The sequence below is a fragment of the Hyla sarda genome, chromosome 8 (assembly GCF_029499605.1).
Source record: "Hyla sarda isolate aHylSar1 chromosome 8, aHylSar1.hap1, whole genome shotgun sequence".
NCBI lineage: Eukaryota > Metazoa > Chordata > Amphibia > Anura > Hylidae > Hyla > Hyla sarda.
This window is the reverse complement of record NC_079196.1, coordinates 107,266,534-107,289,069: the sequence shown is the minus strand read 5'-3', so window position 1 is coordinate 107,289,069 and position 22,536 is coordinate 107,266,534. Positions and strand designations below refer to the sequence as shown.

Here is a 22,536-nt window from a genome sequence, read left to right as displayed (position 1 = left end):
AGCATAGGTTTACTAAGGATAGAAGTTGTCAAACCAATCTAATTTGATTTTATGAAGATGTGAGCAGAGGGATGGCTGTGGATAGTTTTTCTGAATTTTGCATAAGCGTTTGACACTGTTTCCTATAAACGTGGCCGACCCCGCAGCGCGCGCACAACGTTCAGAACTAATTGTTCCAAACGCAGCCGGAACACTGGCCAGTGGAGTACCCCTTTAAGGGCCGTATCCAGAGAATGGTGGTCAATGATTCCTATTCTGATTGGTCCTTGGTTATAAGTGATGTCCCCCCCAAGGTCTAGTGCTGGGCCCGCTTTTGTTGAACTTATTTATTATTATAAGAGGATTGGAACATCTTAGCTATGAGGAAAGATTAAAAGAATTGCATTTGTTTAGTATTGAGAAGAAACATATAAGAGGGATATGATTAACTTTATGACCCATACAAAAAAATATGGGAAAAAACTGTTCCAGGTAAGACCTTCTCAAAATAAAATTGGGCACTCCCTCTGCCTGGAGAAAAAAGTCTTAGTCTCAAGGGGTGACAAGCCTTCATTACCATAAGAACTGTGAATTTATGGAAAAGGATACATCAGGAATTGGTCCAATCAGGAATGGTTGAGAGCTTCAAAACAGGGTAAGAAACATTCTTAGAACAAAAAAGCATTAACCCCTTCCCGACCCATGACATACATGTACATCATGGGTCAGGTGGGCGGACATGATGGGGCCCGCGGGTCGGGTCCGTGTCATGACTGGGAGATGTCCGCTGCTATCAGCAGCAGACATCTGCCGGTAATGATGGACTTCGGTGATCGCACCAAGGTCCGTCATTTAATTGGTTAAATACCGTGAAAAAATTGTTTATTTTTATTTTTATATTTCAAGGTTTTAATTTTTTTTTCACAATAAAACAAAACAAAAATTATTCAAGTTTGGTATCATTGAAATCGTACTGACCCATAGAATAAATATGGAGCGTCAGATTTACTGTATTTTGAACTCTGAAAAAATGATTGCCCTACAAAATTGTACAATTCCATATTTTTTAAAAATATTTTGCCCTGCATATAATTTTTTTGGGGGGCTTTGTAATACATTGTAAGATAAAAAAAAAAAAAAATCATTGAAAAATCCAGCTCGTCATTCAGAAAAATAAGCCCTAATACAACTTTTTCAGTCGAAAAACAAAAAGTTTAGAATGTAAGGAGGAAAAAATCATGAGCCAGAAATCAAAATTTGCTAGGTCATGAAGGGGTTAAAGGGGTACTCCAGTGAAAAACATTTTTCTTTAAATCAACTGGTGCCAGAATGTTAAACAGATTTGAAAATTACAGCAATCAGCTGTTGTATGCTTCACAGGAAGTTCTTTTCTGTTTACAATTCTTTTCTATCTGATCACAGTGCTCTCTACTCACACCTCTGTCTGTCTCAGGAACTGTCAGGAGCAGGATTGGTTTGCTATGGGGATTTTCTCCTACTCTGGACAGTTCCTGACATGGACAGAGATGTCAGCAGAGAGCGCTGTGGTCAGACAGAAATGTAAAAAGAAAAGAACTTCCTGTAAGTGCTGGAAGGGTTCCGATTTTTAAATAAAACTAATTTACAAATCTGTTTAATGTTCTTGCACCAGTTGATTAAAAAAAAAAAAAAAAATCGTTTTTCACAGGAGTACCCCTTTAACCCCTTAAGGACGCAGGACGTAAATGTACGTCCTGGTGAGGTGGTACTTAACGCACCAGGACGTACATTTACGTCCTAAGCATAACCGCGGGCATCGGAGCGATGCCCGTGTCATGCGCGGCTGATCCCGGCTGCTGATCGCAGCCAGGGACCCGCCGGCAATGGCCGACGCCCGCGATATCGGGCGTCCGCCATTAACCCCTCAGGTGCCGGGATCAATACAGATCCCGGCATCTGCGGCAGTTCGCGATTAAAATGAACGATCGGATCGCCCGCAGCGCTGCTGCGGGGATCCGATCATTCATAACGCCGCACGGAGGTCCCCTCTCCTTCCTCCGTGCGGCTCCCGGCGTCTCCTGCTCTGGTCTGTGATCGAGCAGACCAGAGCAGGAGATGACCGAAAACACTGATCTGTTCTATGTCCTATACATAGAACAGATCAGTATTAGCAATCATGGTATTGCTATGAATAGTCCCCTATGGGGACTATTCAAGTGTAAAAAAAAATGTAAAAAAATGTAAAAGTAAAAGTAAAAAAAAAGTGAAAAATCCCCTCCGCCAATAAAAAAGTAAAACGTCCGTTTTTTCCTATTTTACCCCCAAAAAGCGTAAAAAAATTTTTTATAGACATATTTGGTATCGCCGCGTGCGTAAATGTCCGAACTATTGAAATAAAATGTTAATGATCCTGTACGGTGAACGGCGTGAACGAAAAAAAATTTAAAAAGTCCAAAATTCCTACTTTTTTAATACATTTTATTAAAAAAAAATTATAAAAAATTTATTAAAAGTTTTTTATATGCAAATGTGGTATCAAAAAAAAGTAAAGATCATGGCGCAAAAAATGAGCCCCCATACCGCCGCTTATACGGAAAAATAAAAAAGTTATAGGTCATCAAAATAAAGGGATTATAAACGTACTAATTTGGTTTAAAAGTTTGTGATTTTTTTTAAGCGCAACAATAATATAAAAGTATATAATAATGGGTATCATTTTAATCGTATTGACCCTCAGAATAAAGAACACATGTCACTTTTACCAGAAATTGTACGGCGTGAAAACAAAACCTTCCAAAATTAGCAAAATTGCGTTTTTCGTTTTAATTTCCCCACAAAAATTGTGTTTTTTGGTTGCGCCATACATTTTATGATATAATGAGTGATGTCATGTCAAAGGACAACTGGTCGCGCAAAAAACAAGCCCCATACTAGTCTGTGGATGAAAATATAAAAGAGTTATGATTTTTAGAAGGCGAGGAGGAAAAAATGAAAACGTAAAAATTAAATTGTCTGAGTCCTTAAGGCCAAAATGGGCTGAGTCCTTAAGGGGTTAATGCATGTGCAGAAATATGACTTAATGTGTCTTTTTTTAACAGTACTAACTACGTAACTATGTAATATAAAGTTCAATAGAACAAGACTTTCTTTCAAATTAATACAGAAAGGGACACTAAAAAAAATCTACAAGTCTCTGCTTTACATCAAAGCCATTCAAAGGTAGAATTACTTCTATTTAAAAATCTTAAGCCTTCTAGTACGTATCTGCTGCTGTATGCTCGAGAGCAAATTGTGTATTTCTACCAGTTCCTGACACGGACAGAGGTGGCAACAGAGAGCACTGTGGTAAGACTGGAAAGAATTACAAAATTTCCTATGGAGCATACAGCAGCTGATAAGTACTGGAAGGATTAAGATTTTTAAATAGAAGTCATTTACAAATATGTATAACTTTCTGGTAGCAGTTAAAAAATAAAACATAAAAAAAAGTTAATTGGTTCTACACTTACTTGTTCAACGTGAGGTCAAGGATGAACTTGGAACCAAAGGCCTCTATCTGGAAACTAGTCTGGGCAAGATGCACAGCCTATGAGAAAAATAAATATTGTAGTTACAATGGGCATAATTGTTTTTTTTATACAATTAAAGGAGTAGTCCAGCTTAGAAAATGGTATCCCCTATCCAAAGGACTGGATCTGACTGCTCTGTTGGGAACCCCCTCCAAGATCTCCTGCATAGTATCCTAGCTCTCCTCCTGCACAGACCTGTGTTGAACACCGCACAAAGCGATAGTCGACACACACCCTCCATGCATGTATGGGGGAGCCGAAGAAATCCAATACATTGCTTTGGCTTTTCAATAGAGATGAATAGAGGGAGTGTGCCGACCCCCCGCTCCATGCGGGAGGAGAGCTGAAGCTCCAGGCAGAAGATTGAGGGGGGTTTGTCCACTGAGATACATTTTTCTAAGCTGGATAACCCCTTAAATGCTATAATTATGTATTCAACTCATCATTACTACTACATTTAAGTCTCAAAAGCTGATATCTTAAATATCTTAAATGTAGTTTTTTGACTATTTTTCTTCACAAAGAATTAGAAGGAAACAATAAATATAAACAAAACATAGAAACAGAGAGTGATGCTATGTAAGAGAATCAGAAGTTAGGGTGCATTCACACCACATTTTTGCAATACAGTTCCCGTATACGTTTTCAATGTGAAAACCGCACGGAACCATATTCAAAACCGTATGCATTGACTCTCCCTTGAAAACCATATGCCGTTTTGCATCCTGTACGGTTTTGTCAGTTTTTTTTCCTGTACCCAAAACCGTAGTCTACCACGGTTTTTGGTCCGGTTGAAAAACTGTATTAAACCGTATACGTTTTTTTTTTTTAACATGGGAGTCAATGGAAACCGTACAGAATCGTATGTGCGTACATTTCCATCCGGTTTCCACCATACGTTTTTTGACTTTGCACAGTTTTTTTTTTCTTGGAATTTCAATCAAACAAGTGAAACTTTATTAAAAAGTTAAAAAATAAAAAAACGGATGCAACCGGACATAATTTTTCAAACTGTATACGGTTTTTAACTGTATAGGGGTGAAATATGTACACGTTTTGATACAGTTCAGTCAGGTTTTGAGGAATCAGTTTTTCATCAAAAACCTGATACGCTAACTGTATTGCAAAAACGTGGCGTGAATGCACCCTAAGAATTATTTGGGGTATTGTTTATTTTTCCACTGACGTATCACCAGCCAGAACATGGTGATGCCATGATCAATGTTAAAACTAAAAATGTACTTTAATTTAACTTTCATTTGTCTCCTGAGCTCTGTAGAACATTAAAATAAGCATAAAAGGAGTCAAATATTATGGGGAATCGGAGATTGTTTTAAAGACCAGAGAAAGGCCTGCGCACTTTGTCTATTTTTATGGTTACATAGTTACATAGTTCATAAGGTTGAAAAAAGACCAGAGTCCATCAAGTTCAACCTATATCCCTAATGAGTCTCTACTGTGTTGATCCAGAGGAAGGCAAAAAAAACTCATACTAGAGGTAAAAATTCCTTCCCGACTCCAAATATGGCAGTCAGAATAAATTCCTCGATCAACGTTCTGTCCCTATAAATCTAGTATACATAACCAGCAATGTTATTGCTCTCCAAAAATGCATCCAGCCCCTTTTTGAACTCTATTACAGAGTTCACCATGATCACCTCCTCTGGCAGAGAATTCCACAGTCTCACTGCTCTTACAGTAAAGAACCCCCGTCTGTGCTGGTGTATAAACCTTCTTTCCTCTAAACTTAGAGGATGCCCCCTTGTTATAGATACAGTCTTGGGTATAAATAGATCATGGGAGAGATCTCTGTTCTGCCCCCTGATATATGTATACATAGTTATTAGGTCCCCCCTAAGCCTTCTTTTTTCTAAACTAAATAACCCCAATTCTGATAATCTTTCTGGGTACTGTAGTCCTCCCATTCCCCGTATTACTCTGGTTGCCCGTCTTTGAACCCTCTCCAGCTCCACAGTATATTTCTTGTACACTGATGCCCATTACTGTACACTGTAATCTATGTGTGGTCTGACTAGTGATTTGTACAGCGGTAGAATTATTTCCTTGTCGTGGGCATCTATGCCCCTATTGATGCACCCCATGATTTTATTAGCCTTGGCAGCAGCTGCCCGACACTGGTCACTACAGCTAAATATACTGGTAACTAAGACTCCCAAGTCCTTTTCCACGTCAGTCGTCCCAAGTGTTCTCCCATTTAATACATAATCGCATACTTTACATAATCATTACTTTTTGCTGGCAGTTTTTCCTTTTACTTTTGGAACAAGCCTTTAAAACTGCCTCTCCAACTACAAACATCAGTTGTGCACACCTCACCAATCAGGTCCAACACACAGTTTAAGAAGCACTGCTGCATATACCAGCATCTAAGGATCAGGAATAAACTGTTTTGTAAAACTGATCTGAACAGGCTATGTATACTGTAAGTCACAATACACATGTGTCACTGTGCATATTAGCCACAAAAAGCATAAGGTAGCCATAACATGGACATGTGGATATCAGACCCATACTAGTTTTCTTGGCTGGTAACTGTATTACAATTAGGTAATTAATAAATGTTAGAGAGTACCTGTCATCAAATCATATTTTCTGTGCCTCGCTATGCCCCGCACACGCTTTGGTTTGGTCTCCTGCCAGGCCGGGAGGAAACCAAACTAACTGTTTGACTTGTGGCAGGGAAAAGAGCAGAGCCACCTAGTGGCTGTTTTTTGAATCCCATTAAAAACATATAAAGGTTGAGAATTTTAACAGCAAGCAAATAGCAAAGTGTCTTATAATTACATAACAAACAATATACAGGGTGGGCCATTTATATGGATACACCTTAATAAAATGGGAATGGTTGGTGATATTAACTTCCTGTTTGTGGCATATTATTATATGTGAGGGGGGAAACTTTTCAAGATGGATGGTGACCATGGCGGCCATTTTGAAGTCGGCCATTTTGAATCCAACTTTTGTTTTTTCAATGGGAAGAGGGTCATGTGACACATCAAACTTATTGGGAATTTCACAAGAAAAAACTTTGAGGCGCTTGTTTTTAACGTAACTTTATTCTTTCATGAATTATTTACAAGTTTCTGACCACTTATAAAATGTGTTCAATGTGCTGCCCATTGTGTTGGATTGTCAAAGCAACCCTCTTCTCCCATTCTTCACACACTGATAGCAACACCACAGGAGAAATGCTAGCACAGGCTTCCAGTATCTGTAGTTTCAGGTGCTGCACATCTTGTATCTTCACAGCATAGACAATTGCCTTCAGATGCCACAAAGTCTAAGGGGGTCAGATCGGGAGACCTTGGGGACCATTCAACTGGCCCACGACAACCAATCCGCTTTCCAGGAAACTGTTCATCTAGGAATGCTCGGACCTGACACCCATAATGTGGTGGTGCACCATCTTGCCGGAAAAACTCAGGGAACGTGCCAGGTCCGAGCATTCCTAGATGAACAGTTTCCTGGAAAGTGGATTGGTCATCGTGGGCCAGTTGAATGGCCCCAAAGGTCTCCCGATCTGACCCCCTTAGACTTTTATCTTTGGGGTCATCTGAAGGCAATTGTCTATACTGTGAAGATATGAGATGTGCAGCACCTGAAACTACGGATACTGGAAGCCTGTGCTAGCATTTCTCCTGCGGCGTTGCTATCAGTGTGTGAAGAGTGGGAGAAGAGGTTTGCATTGACAATCCAACACAATGGGCAGCACATTGAACACATTTTATAAGTGGTCGGAAACTTGTAAATAACTCAGGAAAGAATAAAGTTACGTTAAAACCAAGCACATCATTGTATGAAGAACCATGAAGAATGAAATTAAAAAGTAACCAAGTCCACTATATCCCACTATCATTACACACATTTCCCTTTCTTTGCCCATTTTGCTTCCATCTCTTTTCACTTAATCCATCTCGGATTTTCTTTTTCTTACCTTTGGATCCAATCCTGTATTTTACAACAAATTGAACACTCCATCCCATGTTTCTTTTTTTTTTTTTTACACCTTTTAACGCATCATCAGTATGAGACTATTTAAACCCCATTACTTACAGTATTCTGTTACCTACCACTACTGAAGAAAAGGCCCGAGGCCTTGAAAGGCATCTAGCATACTATATCAGCATTGGGAACCATATCTTCATCACATGCCAACCCGTTATTCCTAACTATCTACTTGCAACAGATGCATGCCCCCAGCTTTGAGACCACCATCATTCGCATGCACACAGCGCATCATTCACACGAGGAACGCCGGTCACCGCTCTCATACCGCTATCATCCTTCATCCTTCACTTGCGGCAACTACATCCCCTACGGCCGGATAGCTCTCCGTGCCAGCCGCTTTACCAGAATCACTTCTACCCACGAGCAGACGGACACCCTGCTCTGAGCCAGATACCTCCGTGCCAGCCCGACTGCACTTCACAGGACATCGATTGGTGAGCGGTGCCGTGCACCAAAACTTTTCTCTGTTATCTACACAATATCAGGAACAGAGACATCCGAACCAGTGTATGTTACAGTCTACCCCATCGGACACATTAGATCTACAGTCTATCTATTTTGGATACAATATATCTAACAGTGCATCACACTGTAGCTATGAACTGAGGACTTGTACTGTCTGATCGAATGCATAATTTCCCTTAATTTGTGCATCGCATATTGTCCATAGTTGGCATTAGACTATATGTTCCCATATTTATTTTTATCTATTTTTTAATCATTGTTTTTGTGCTTTTATTTTATTTTTAAGCTCCTGTGCCTGATGCTTGGGCCCCACTAAGGCACTTGGAAGCTCACTCTTTTACATCCTTTACCACTCATTAATAAATTAGTATTATTTTATTGGATCCCATCTCCCTTTGTCTTTCTTTTTATCCTTTCACCTAGTGACCCTAGAGGACTGGTTATTAATTGATCTATATCAATTATTGCATTTTACTATATTTTATTAGGCCTTTCTGAGTGAAGGCATCACCTTTAACCTCGGGTTCACTTTTCCATTATCCAAGTGAGCTGCACAATTTCCCCTTGTTCACATTTAGTTCTACATTGCATGGTTCAGAGACAGATGGGTCACAGCCATATGATACTTCTTAAGAAAGTGTCTCAAGTTCTGTAAAGATGGCCCAGTGCCTAGACCCCGAGGGAATTTAAGACATGTACAAGTGCAAACAATCACTGTGAAATACAAATATTGTTTTGTTAACTCAGAACCTCATTATATGTCCTACATATGTTTTACCAAATTTGGGCATCTCTCTGGTGGGTATGGACCATCTATGCATTATATAGAAAGCCTATTAGGAACCCGCACCAAGCTAACATATACCATTTCTCTGACCACTCTAGATATAGTATGAATGGTAATATTAAGAAAACCTGGAAGTACTTTAGACACTTGTCATTGTAAATCAGGTTGCACACTGCAGTTCTGCCATTACATTAACATTCTTTGTTAAATTAACAGAATATATTTATAGCATTTCTCTGATATTATAGCAATGTTACATTTGTATGATCTAGTATATAAAAATACATACCTTTATTCTGTACCAAATCTTAAATTTTGGGAACTAATCAGAAGCAAGGCCGCCACTCCCCCTCCCATAGACTTACATTGAGGGTGCGTGGCCTGATGTCACGAGAGGGCATGGCCGACCCCCGCAACGCGAGCACAGCATTTGGAACTAAATATTTTGAATGCAGCTGAAAGGCTGGACAGTGGAGTACCCCTTTAAGGTTCTCGTTAGTTGATGGGCTAAGCTACCATTCCTACAAACAGTATATGTTATTATATTCTTACATTCTATATACATCATAAAAAGAAATCTTTAGTGGCCAGTATTCTTAACCTTAGCTTTCAATTAGCTCAATTAAAATAGAAACACATATAAAGAGTGAATGCAAGTCAGGAAACCAAGATGATAGTTCCCTATCGGACGTCAAGGAAAGATGCAAAATATCATATAACTCACAGTTAAATATGCAAAAAAAGCAAGGTGCTTAAGTGTAATTATCACCGCATAGAATGCAAACCTCTCCTTGCCCTACGCGTTTCGGTCCTCATGTGTTTGTGACCTCATCAGGAGCTAATCAAGGTGTGTGTATGGACTAATATTAGATAGCATTCATACATATAGGTGACACACAGAGGGCTGCCAATACAGTCACATCCCCCATGTAATATGCCATAGCAAACCTGGCACCTAAACTTGGATTTGGTAAGGAGCCAAATATAGGTGACACACAGAGGGCTGCCAATACAGTCACAGCCCCCATGTAATATGCCATAGCAAACCTGGCACCTAAACTTGGATTTGGTAAGGACCAGGTACCTAAACTAAAGGATTTGAACAAATGGACCCGGTCATCGCCATCCAGATCATGATAAGTCAGTTACAGCATCCAAGTACCTCCTGCATGCACCCACTGTGGCGTGTTTTTTATTTTAATTGAGCTAATTTAAAGCTAAGTTTTATATGACTTCCCCCCCCCCCCCCTCCCTTTCATCATTTGATCTGATTGGGAGTGCATCTATATCTGGGTGGGTAGACACCTTTAAAACTTTTCTACGCTTTTCAGTCTTCTTAACCTGAAAGAACAAGTGTTATTAACTCATTGATCACCATCGTCAATCGTTAATTTGTGCCGTTTAGACTGGTGGCAGTTCAATTAGTACAGCACATTAAAGTTTATTCTGCAGTTATGACTGAATACTTTTGCTATAGAGCTGAGTCCCGTATACTTGCTCGTTGATGCACTTACCTTAGTGCAAAGTAGCTTGGGAAGAGACAGGTTCCCACACTCTAGCGTCAGCACATATAAGTATTGTTAAGTGTTGAGTTGTATTATGTCCTAGTTTCCTCAAAGAAGCTTTTTACAGCAAATTGCTTTTAGCCAAGAGGTTTATACGCTACATTAAAAAAAAAGGTCTCAGTGTGACTTAGTGACATCTTCCTCAATGTACTTTAGACACAACTAAATCTACAGTAGTATTGCTTGATTTAAAGATTCGCATACGTACAAAACCATTTTATATCATTAGAAAAATGTATCACAAGAAAAACACAGCAATGTATATAGCCCTTAGTAGAATCTAGTCAAGCAGCAACAAAATCAGTGCTCAGAGTATAGGAATGTAGGGAGATGACACTCCTTGGACCCATGGACCCATAAATTGGCATGTCTAATCCTGTGTGTGAGTCTGTAGCTTCAAAAGAAGAATACATAGAACAATAAAAATATACTAAACAGCTGCACTCAGGGATGAATGGAGGTACATTGAGCTTGACATCTGGACTCTTTATAGGGGTATTCCGGGCAAAACCATTTTATCCCCTATCCGTACAAAACTATTTTATCCCCTTTAATGCAAAATGCCAACATCTAGCTTTCCTTTGGTTTTCATCTCTAAGTTAGAAAACCAAAATGTAGTGTTTTTACAATGTCTGATTCATCCTGCAAAACATGAATGACAATGCGGTAAGAAGAAAAAGCGTTGGTACAAGAATGTATTAACACTATTTCATATTGTTTATTTATTGTTTGATTCTGTAACGGAATGCACAATCTCCTCCTATTAATCCTTAAACAACAATTCTAGGATTAATTAAGAGGGGGTTGTTGATCCCATGACAATATAAAACAATAAATAAAACAATACAAATGTTTAAAATGAGCAGAAATGTAAGAAAGGAAAATAGCATTCCATTGGGAAATTAAATGTAAAAAGGCACTGGAGTCAGAAGAAATGAAAAGAGAAAAAAAAATGTAATATTGGAGAAGGGTGAAAGGGAAAAAAAGAAAAGGGTAAAACAGATGGTCCTCACAAAGGTACACACTATATACCACTCCTCACAAAGTACCCAACCTTACCAATAATCTCCCAGCATTCAAAAAAGCAACAAACACACATAAGCTGCTATTTTGAGAGCTAAATGAGCACTTAATATTACAGTTAAAGTGTACCTTTACTATAAGAAGCTTTTTAAAAAGCTTTATGTCACGTAGGATTATCCCCTCAGAGATATGACAAGGAAATTTTGATTCATTCACTACTGTTATTAAGCCCCTAAGAGCCACCTCCATGGTGAGATTTCTCATTCTCTCCACTTCAGGGAGAAGGAGCAGAGCTGGGCTGTTTGCCAGTAGTACACAGTTATACACACAGTTACTTCCTCCCTTCGTTGTCTGGGTAATCATAGCACAGCACCTACTCTTAACTGGTGTGCTATATTGCTGCAGCTGCTGCTGCTGAAGATAAAAAAGCACAGGCTTGCAATGGGTTTCTGATTTACAGTACACCACTATATATATATATATATATATATATATATATATATATATATATATATCTCACGGGGAGGGGAAATAAAGAATGTACTGTGTACATAGAGTAGTAGGAACACAAAAGACAGCTGCATAGACCATTATGCTTGGTCAAAGCAGAGAGGGAAGATTTACCTTTTAGTCAAAGTATGGACCTTCTGAAGTAGGCAGATAGGCTCACAGAATACAGGTACATAGCCCAGGCTCTCTCTCTCGCTATCTCTCTCTCTTAATCCTGCACATAGGCATCCTGTGAAAGGCAATGAACAGCAGTTTCTAGGGAAGTGTGATACCTTGAGGCCAAGGTTTTATAGATATTTTTCTGGGGTAAGTTTGGGCACACCAAGCACTTTGGAACTGATCAGACCACACACATGGTTTCCTAGTTAATGGTTCATTTTGTATTCCTCTTACTGTGGATAAAATTCAGTTGAAACCCTTTTTTTTTTTTACTACCGGTATTCATAACATATAGAATAAAGTAGGGGGTTTTCCATCAGGTTCCCTTTTTGTCTATGGCATATACCGTAAAACAAGTAAAAATCAATCATCAAGTTATAAATGTCAAACTTTGGTCATGAGTAGTGTTGCTCGCGAATATTCGCAATTCGAATATTATTCGCGAATATCGCATATTCGCGAATTTCGCGAATATAGCGCTATATATTCGTAATTACGAATATTCGTTTTTTTTTTTTTTTTTTCTTCACAGTACACATCACAGTGATCATCCCTCTCTGCTTCCAGCTTGTGTGGTGTAAAGAAGGCTGTAATACTACTGTGTGAGACTGGCGTGCGGAAATTGGCATATGCGAAAAATTAGCATATGCTAATTTTCGCATATGCGAATGTTCGCGTATGTTAATTTTGTATATGCTAATATTCACATATGTTAATTTTCGCATACGCGACATTTCGCATATGCGAAAATAAAACGAGAATATAACGAATATGCGAATATTCGCGAATATATGACGAATATTCGTCCATTTATTCGCGAATATTCGTGAATTCGAATATGGCCTATGCCGCTCAACACTAGTCATGAGAAATGCTGTGAGGTATGTATGAGACACTATTTAAATCATATTGTTACAAGGCTCACTAACTACCTTATTACATGGCTCACTAACACTACTATTTGTACTAAAATACCAATAGATTGCTCCGTTCCAAAAGTAACACACCAGTGATCTGAGTGAATGTGTCCCTCTCTGACAGCAGAGTGTACAATGCAGACATTCGCAGTATACTGAATTGTTCCTTTATGCCCATAATGACATGTATAGAACATTTGTAATTTCCCTTTCGATTTGGTGTAAAGGTCTATAAGCTTATTTTGTATTATCAAGGTAAAACAACAGTAAATGGAAAAAAACTATTTTCAATGTCCATCAGGCAGGAAGGTCAGAGAAAGGGGGTTCTGCCAAGTTAGCAAAAAATATTGAGTGATGTGCACAAAGAGGACCTTGAGATTACCTTGCAACTAACCAATTCCCCAGAAATCCTCATTTTAATTAATTCAGATTTTAACTCATTTTCTGTTTTGACTGAGAATTGAATTAATTAAGGCCATTCGTTCACCTGATGGGAAGATTCAGATCACTGCTTATATCTCTCCTATACAAATAGATAACAGATATATAATAGGTAGAAATAACCGCTAGATACTTCAGTTGATAATAGGTAGATGGATGGATGGATAGATAGATGGACACATACATAAACTGTTTTATGAAATATTGTGCTGATGTCACAGTATAACTAAAGATTTAGTCTGCATATTTTGCAAAAGTTATGTTTATTTATTATTACAATATAACATTAATTGCTTTTCCCATTAAATAAGCTGTGAATTAGAAACATGTATAATTGCAATGCACAATATATGCACCATATTTCCTGGGGTATAAGATGACTTTTTAACCCAGGAAAATGTTCTCAAAAGTTAGGGGTCATCTTATTTCCACGGTGTTGTCTTATAGGGCGGGTGCTGCAGTCGGTGGATCCGTGGGGGGGGGGGGGGCAAACGGGGCAATTGCCCCCCCCCCCTCCCTCTGCAATTAATTTCTCCCGTCACATTCGGGACATCCCTGTGTCCCAAAAGATCTTTTCAGGACACAAGGATGTCCTGGTGACCTTTCTACGGCCCTGCGTTAACTTTAAAAATGCAGGGGCCGCCAGGAGGTAGCACACGCGGGGACGTCTCGGACATCCCGTGCGTTCGCCCATAGAAAAAGAGCAGAGCGGAGTGGAGCAGTTAGGAGGAGGACGCACGCATGGTAAGTTACCAGTGGCATGTCATCTTCGGTACTCCGACCACCGCTCATACGGTACCGGGACCTACTCCTTTGGCCTACAGGCCATAGCAGTAGATCATGACCTGACCGGAGGAGCGGTGGTTGGAGCACTGAGGTGGGGCAGTACACAGGCATACAGCCTCAAGCCATACACTGTATATGGCTGAAGGCTGTATGTCTGTGGGGCCACTGCCTACCTGATGTGGGTGGGAAGGAGGAGAAAAAACAATGGGGCGCTCCCTGTGTGGTATTTTATGGAAAAGTGAAAATGAAAATACCCGCCACCAACACCTATGGTGGCATACTGACCTTGAGTCGATAGTACACAATGGTGGTGAGAAGGAATGGTGACAGTCTGCTGCTCTCACCCCTTATTATTCCGTCTTCCCAAGGGGGACGGAGAAGAATGCAAAGTAGGAGGAGTAAAAATGGGGGGTATTTTGAGAGCGCTACTGTCAGATGGCGATGGTTGAAGTCAAGAAACGGTATGAGCCAGCACTTATGCAGGACTAACTTTTATTGAAAAAAGAAGTCAAGAAAGTAAAAACAGGACTTTTACTTTCTTGACTTCTTTTTTCAATAAAAGTTAGTCCTGCATAAGTGCTGGCTCATACCGTTTCTTGACTTCAACCATCGCCATCTGACAGTAGCTCTCTCAAAATACCCCCCATTTTTACTCCTCCTACTTTACCTGATGTGGGGGAACTACAACCTAATGTGGGGGGAACTATACTGCCAGCCTAATGTGGGGGAACTACAACCTAATGTGGGGGAACTATACTGGCAGCCTAATATGGGGGGGGGGGACTATGCTACCAGCCTAATGTGGGGGGAACTATACTGCCAACCTAATGTGGGGGGAAACTATACTGCCAAGGTAATGTGGGGGAACTATACTGCCAATTTAATGTGGGGGAACAATACCGCCAACCTAATGTGGGGGAACTACAACCTAATGTGGGGGAACTATACTGCCAGCCTAATGTGGGGGGGGGGGGGGAACTATACTGCCAACCTAATATGGGGGAACTATACTGCCAACCTAATATGGGGGAACTATACTGCCATCCTAATGTGGGGGAACTATACTGCCAACCTAATGTGGGGAACTACAACCTAAGTGGGGGAACTATACTGCTAGCCTAATGTTGGGGGAACTATACTGCCAACCTAATGTGGGGGAACTACAACCTAATGTGGGGGAACAATACTACCAACCAAATATGGGGGAACTATGCTGCCAACCTAATATGGGGGAACTATACTGCCAGCCTAATGTGGGGGGGACTATACTGCCAACCTAATGTGGGGGAACTATACTGCCAACCTAATGTGGGGGAACTATACTGCCAACCTAATGTGAGGGGGAACTATGCTGCCAACCTAACGTGGGAGGAACTATACTGCCAACCTAATGTGGGGGGAACTATGCTGACAACCTAATGTGGGATGAACCATGCTGACAACCTAATGTGGGAGGAACTATGCTGACAACCTAATGTGGGGGGAACTATACTGAGAACCTAATGTGGGGGGAACTATACTGCCAAAATAATGTGGGGGGAACTATATTGCCAACCTAATGTGGGGGATACTATACTAGCCAACCTAATGTGGAAGAACTATACTGCCAACCTAATGTGAGGGAACTATACTGCCAACCTAATATGGGGGAACTATGCTGAAAAACTAATGTGGGGAAATTATTCTGACAACCTAATGTGAGGGAACTATGCTGACAACCTAATGTGGGGGGAACAATACTGCCAACCAAATGTGGGGGAACTATGTTGACAACCTAATGTGGGGGAAAATATGCCGACAACCTAGTGTGGGAGAACTATGCTGCCTACCTAGTGTGGGGAAACTATGCTGCCTACCTAGTGTGGGGAAACTATGCTGCCTACCTAGTGTAGGGGAACAATTCTGCGTACTTAATGGGTACTCCACTACCCCGGCATTCGGAATATTTTGTTCCGAAGTCTGGGTGCGGGCTGCGGGGGTTGTGATGTCACAGAGAGAGCGGCGCTGTGCCCAGAAAAACATGCATCTTTAACCCATCCGGCCAGCCCTTTTATGTATCCTATTAACGTACCTCTTTGCCTCTCAGATCTTGCTCCTGAAGACTGCAATGAAGTGGCGCATGTGCGAGATCTGAGGTGGCGTAGGTGTGTATGTGCGAGATGTGAGAGGCGGCACAGGTGCGCATGTGCGAAATCTGACAGGCGGCGCTGGTGCGCATTTGTGAGATCAGAGAGGTGGAGAAGGCGGTACGGTAATGGGATACAAGGGTGGCGCATGTGCAAGATCTGAGAGGCAGAGAAGGAGGTACGGTAATAGGATACAAGGGCAGGCCAGACGGGGGAAAGAGGAATCTGATAGTCTTGGAGACAGGGAGGGCCGGGCAGGCAGGGAGAGCTGACCAATCCAAGCAGGCTTTGTATACAACAACCAGCCAATCACTGGTAAGGTACTTTGCCGTACAAAGCAGTCTTATACGGCGAGTATATCCCAAACTCTATATTTTAACTGTAAAAGTTGGGGGTCCTCTTATACGCCCAGTCCTCTTTTATGCCGGAAAATACAGTAAGTCTACAAAGTCTCTTTAGTGTATTTGTCAGGATCCGGGGTGGCAAAGAGTGAGGACACTGGAAGTGGATCCTCTGTGCCAGAGAGGTGATGGCGTGGGCTGTACCAGGGGAACGGAGTCTAAGGGGTTACTGGTATTCCCCAGAGCCCGCAGCAAAGCGGGATGGACTTGCTGCGGCAGGTAACCCCCAGGTTGTTCCACCCGGTAGCGACTCAACCTCCCTGGCAGCTGAGATGACGCGGCACAAAGGACAAGGCAAGGCAAGGTCAGACGTAGCAGAAAGGTCAGGGCAGGCGGCAAGGTTCGTAGTCAGGGGCAACAGCAAAGATTCTGGAAACACATGCAAAGGACACATTGGAACGCTTTCACTAGGCACTAGGCAACAATATCCGGCAAGGACAGGAAGGGGAAGTGGGTATTTATGTGTAGGGAGGTGATAGAGTGATTGGGCCAGGCACCAATTAGCGGTGCACTGGCCCTTTAAATCTAAGAAAGCCGGTGGGCGCGCGCCCTAAGGAGCGGGGCCGCGCGCGCCGGGACAAGACCGACACTGGAGTAGTGTTGCTCGCGAATATTCGCAATTCGAATATTATTCGCGAATATCGCATATTCGCGAATTCGCGAATTTCGCGAATATAGCGCTATATATTCGTAATTACGAATATTCGTTTTTTTGTTTTTTTTTCTTCACAGTACACATCACAGTGATCACCCCTCTCTGCTTCCAGCTTGTGTGGTGTAAAGAAAGCTGTAATACTACTGTGTGAGACTGGCGTGCGAAAATTCGCATATGCGAAAATTAGCATATGCTAATATTCGTATATGCGCATTTTCGCGCGTGTTAATTTTGTATGGGCCAATATTCACTTATGTTAATTTTCGCATACGCGAAGTTTCGCATATGCGAAAATAAAACGAGAATATGCGAATATTCGCGAATATATGACGAATATTCGTCCATATATTCGCGAATATTCGCGAATTCGAATATGGCCTGTGCCGCTCAACACTACACTGGAGGAGGAGGGTGAGTGGAATGGGACCCGATCGGACATGACCCGCCACGCGGATCGCATCCCCGCCGGCATGAACACAGCAGCGCTCGCGGTCAGAGACAGAGACCGAGCGCTGCTGTCAGCAAAACGCCGTGAGCGCTCCGGGTCCCGCTGTCCCCCCGGAGCGCTCACGGCGTTACAGTATTATCAGTGCTGAATGTAAATGATGAGAACAAAGACACAATAAGCATAAAGCCCAGCATTAAGAACACATGATTTCTTAGTGATGATGGTGACAAACATATATGTTTTGGTCTTCTCTATAAAGTGATTACCCACGATGTGGTGGCAGGGCTACTTTGCTGACGAACTCTACACTTCATTGGCTGGCCATATAATAACAAAAAATGAATTAGCTAAAAGCCATTATGAACCATGTGCTAAAGTGTTAATTCATCTCACAGATCATACAACGATTTGCATGTGCAGAAAATCTACAATACAACAGAAAAAAGTAATTTTCATTTACACCTTCCATTTAAAACACAACCAATATATTCTACCAAGTATGTGAAAAATTCTGTTTATTTATTTTTGTTAAATGATTTTTATTTACCAATTACCGTTACTCCTACTCCTTAAGTTCTGTTCAGTTTAAAAAAGCAGCATATCCGCTTGCTTCTAAGCAGGGAGATATTTACCAACTTATCTATGTCTATATAGGTGATCTTATTCCTATGGCCTACCTGCCTTTTGTTATATTCAAATTAATCTTATTGTCTTATGTTGTGGATCTACCCCATCTATGTCTTTTTCTTGTAATGGTTGAAAACTAATAAAAATTTATTTAAATAATAAATAGATAACATTATTTATCCTGCACAGTGTTACGCTATGCGCTCCGGCCTCACACGCTGGCAGTGAGGGCATGGTCCCCTTACCTTCTGCTGCCGACGGGGCTGGGACTCGTATCGCGGGACGCGTCTGCATGCGAGCCCCAGTCCATCACTCTCCGGGTGTTTCTCCAGCCTCTGCCTCCGCCTCTCTGCTCCGGCGTGCGCCCGCCGGAGCTTTAAGATTTAAAGGGCCAGTACGCTCATTAGTGTAACCACCTGTGGCTTATTTATAAATTCCCCCACCCTCCTCAGTTCTCTGCCGGATCTTTGTTGCCTTGTGCCCTAGAGAAAGTGTTCTATTGTATTGCCTTGCCGTGTACCAGATCTCCTGCTTTGTGACTTGACCTTGCTCCTTTGCCGCCTTCCTACTGAACTCCTGCTACGTCCTGACTACGCTACTGTGCTGCCTGCCCTGACCTACTGCTATCCCGACTACGAGTTGCCTCATCCCTCCTGTGCCTCACATCTCCTCAGCCACCTGTGTGGTCGAGCCGTGCCAGGGGTAGCGACCTGGGTGTCGCCTGCAGCTGCAAGCGGCACCTTAGACTCCGCTCCCTGGTACACTCCGAGTCATCTGCCACACAGGTCCAGCGGATCCACATACACCGGAGTTCCTGTCTTCAGAAACGTGAGTGTTACACACAGGGCCGGTTTTAGACTAAGTGTAACCTTGGGCAAAATAAAAAATGGGGCCCCCAAATTGAATGACCAAAGATTTTCCTGGTTTCCTATTTGTGATACAGAATACACAGCACTAGGTTACTGATCATGCAAAGCAAAGCATCTAAGGCCAAAACACAAACGTATCAGGGTCCAAATCTAATACCTATTGTAAATATTTTCTGTGTTCAACACCTTAACGATCATGGACGTGTATACACGTACAGGTAGGATGCACGTTCCCGCACCAGGACGAATATACACATCCATGGTTCTCTGGGCAGCACCCACAAGATCGCGGCAGGGACTCGTCTGTAACAGTTGGGACCCTTCCGCACTGCCAGGACTGAAGTAAACTTTGGTTCCGGCAGTTTAACCCTTACAGCAGTGGTCGAAAGTGACTACAGCTGTAAGTGTTATGACAGAGGGAGGGAGCTCCCTCTGTCATCCCGGCAGTTTAACCCTTACAGCCGAGGTCGGAAGTGATCACGATCTGTAAGGAGTTTTGACAGAGGGAGGAGGCTCCCCTGTCTCTCTTATATAGCACCTCGCAATGATTGTTTTTACAAGGTCTGCCCCGGTTATTGCCTGTAAGGACGTGCCGGAGGCACTTCCTGAAATGCTGCCTGCTAGTGTAAAACTAGCAGGCAGCATATATCTGCAATGCTGCAATGCTTTGAAATACTAAGTATTCCAAAGCATTAAAAATAAGTGTAAAAAAAAATATTAAATAAATAAAAGTGTAAAAACAATTTACTAAGAGTGGAGTGTAGGTTTCTTTGTGGGTTTTAATTCCCTACAATTTATTTTCCATGGTATTTACTAAGGTTTCCCTACATTTAGCTTTTTTTACACATGCTCTAATCTGTAGGTTTTCCTCAGCTCAAATCCACTACATTTTCTGTGGAAACCTTAGTAAATATGTTGGCTTTTTGTGAAAATGTCAGGAAAACGCCCCTTATCAGTGACTACGCCCCCCCCCCCCCCCTTTTTTTTTTTAGCAAAATGGAGAGTCAGTCAGGGTTTTTTCAATTCTGGTGCAAATTCTGGCGCAGACAGAATGCGCCAGAACCTGACGCACAACCCGACAAAACATGTCAGGTTTGCAATAGTAAATGAAGGCCAATATGTGTTTAAAAAAAAGTGTAAAAAAATGTTTAAAAAGATATAAAAAAGTGTAAAAGAATTAACTCCTTGGGGACAGAGGGCGTATGCATACGCCCTCACGTCCCGTCACTTAAGGACGGAGGGCGTATCCATACGCTCTGGATACGCCCTCGGTATTTCCGATCACTGCCGCTCGCCGGGCGGTGATCGGACCGGGATGCCTGCTGATATCTATCAGCAGGCATCCCGTGGCAATGCCTAGGGGGGTCCTGAGACCCCCCCATGTCGGCGATCGCAGCAAATCGCAGGTCAATTCAGACCTGCGATTTGTTGCGATCCGGGCAAATCGGGTCACTGGTGACCCAATCTCCCGGAAAATAAGCATGATCGGAGCTGTCAGAGACAGCTCCGACCAGCCTAAAGGACAGGAGCGAGGAGGCAGTGTGGCCACCCCCTCCTATTCTCTGCCATTGGTCGGTCAGGCTGACCACCAATGGCAGGAGGGGGGCAGGGGTTAGAGTTCATTTCCCCCCCGATCTGCCCACCGATCGAAGTTGGTTCAGAGCGGGGGGAACCCTTACCCGGACCTTCAGAGGCGGTGGAGGCGGCATCAGGAACCAGCGGCTGCAGCAGGAGGAACAGCGGCCGGAAAGTGTGGCAGAGAAGGCTGCAGTGAAGATCGCAATATGTGATCTTCACTGTGGCCTTCTAAAAGCTGCAAAACTACAACTCCCAGCATGCCCAGACAGCCAAAGGCTGTCTGGGCATGCTGGGAGTTGTAGTTTTGCAACATCTGAAGTGGCACAGTTTGGAGACCACTATATGGTGGTCTCCAAACTGTAGCCCTCCAGATGTTGCAAAACTACAATTCCCAGCATGGCCAAACAGTCAGGTATGCTGGGCATGTAGTTCTGCAATATCTGGCCCTTCAGGGAGTTGTAGTTCTGCAACATCTGAAGGGCCAAATATTGCAGAACTACACGCCCAGCATCCCTGACTGTCTGGCCGTGCTGGGAATTGTAGTTTTGCAACAGCTGTAGTCACACTGGTTAGGAAACACTGAGCTAGAGTATGTTTCCTAACTCGGTGATTCCAACCCGTGTGCCTCCAGCTGTTGCAAAACTACAACTCCCAGAGTGCATTGACAGACCGTACATGCTGGGAGTTTTAGTCTTGCAACAGCTGGAGGCACATGGGTTGGAATCACTGAGCTAGAGTCTGTTTTCTAACTCAGTGGTTCCCCACCAGTGTGCCTACAGCTGTTATAAAACTACAACTCCCAGCATGTACGGTCTGTCTGGGAGTTGTCATTTTGCCACAGCTGAAGGTTTGGGGCGCCCCCCCCCCCCTCCCATGTGAATGTACAGGTTTACAGTGGGTTTCCTTCAAGGAAACTTACTGTGAACCCCTGGCTGTGTGAATGTACCCTAAAAACACTACACTAACAAACAATAAAAAGTAAAACACTACATATACACCCCCTTACATGTCGCCCGCCCCCCCCCCCCCCAAATAAAAATGAAAAACGTCTCATACGGCAGTGTTTCCTAAACGGCGCCTCCAGCTGTTGCAAAACCACAACTCCCAGTGTTGCCGGACAGCCATAGACTGTCCTGGCAGGCTGGGAGTCTTGCAACAGCTGGAGGCACCCTGTTTGGGAAACACTGCTGTAGGGTTTTGGTGGAGACAAGCCCCATCCTTGTAACCGGGTCCACCCCTATTGCAAATTCCTAATTTAGGCCTCAAATGCGCATGGCGCTCTCTCACTTCAGAGCCCTGTCGTATTTCAAGGCAACAGTTTTGGGCCACACATGGGGTATCTATTCGGGAGAAATTGCGTTACAAATTTTGGGGGGATTTTTCTTCCATTATCCTTTGTAGAAATGGTAAATTTTTGGGGAAAAAACTGCACTTTAGTGAAAATTTTTTTTTTCATTTACACATCCGAATTTAACGAAAAGTCGTCAAACACCTGTGGGATGTTAAGGCTCACCAGACCCCTTGTTACATGCCTTGAGGGGTGTAGTTTCCAAAATAGTATGCCATGTGTTTTTTTGCTGTTCTGGCACCATAGGGGCTTCCTAAATGTGACATGCCCCCCAA

At 42.4% G+C, this 22,536-nt stretch overlaps 1 protein-coding gene across 10 annotated transcripts in view; it reads right to left on the bottom strand.

The window, feature by feature from the left end:
* The window catches only part of ADAM23 (ADAM metallopeptidase domain 23), a 276,719-nt gene that overhangs the window by 193,887 nt on the left and 60,296 nt on the right, over window positions 1–22,536 (bottom strand). For all 10 annotated transcript variants that reach the window (XR_008847068.1, XR_008847065.1, XR_008847067.1 and 7 more), the window contains exon 3: window positions 3,468–3,544. Coding sequence is in view for 6 of the 10 variants with exons in the window: in XM_056534976.1 (XP_056390951.1) it covers window positions 3,468–3,544 (77 nt within the window). In the remaining 4 variants the exon portion in view is untranslated. The remainder of the gene's footprint in view (window positions 1–3,467; window positions 3,545–22,536) is intronic.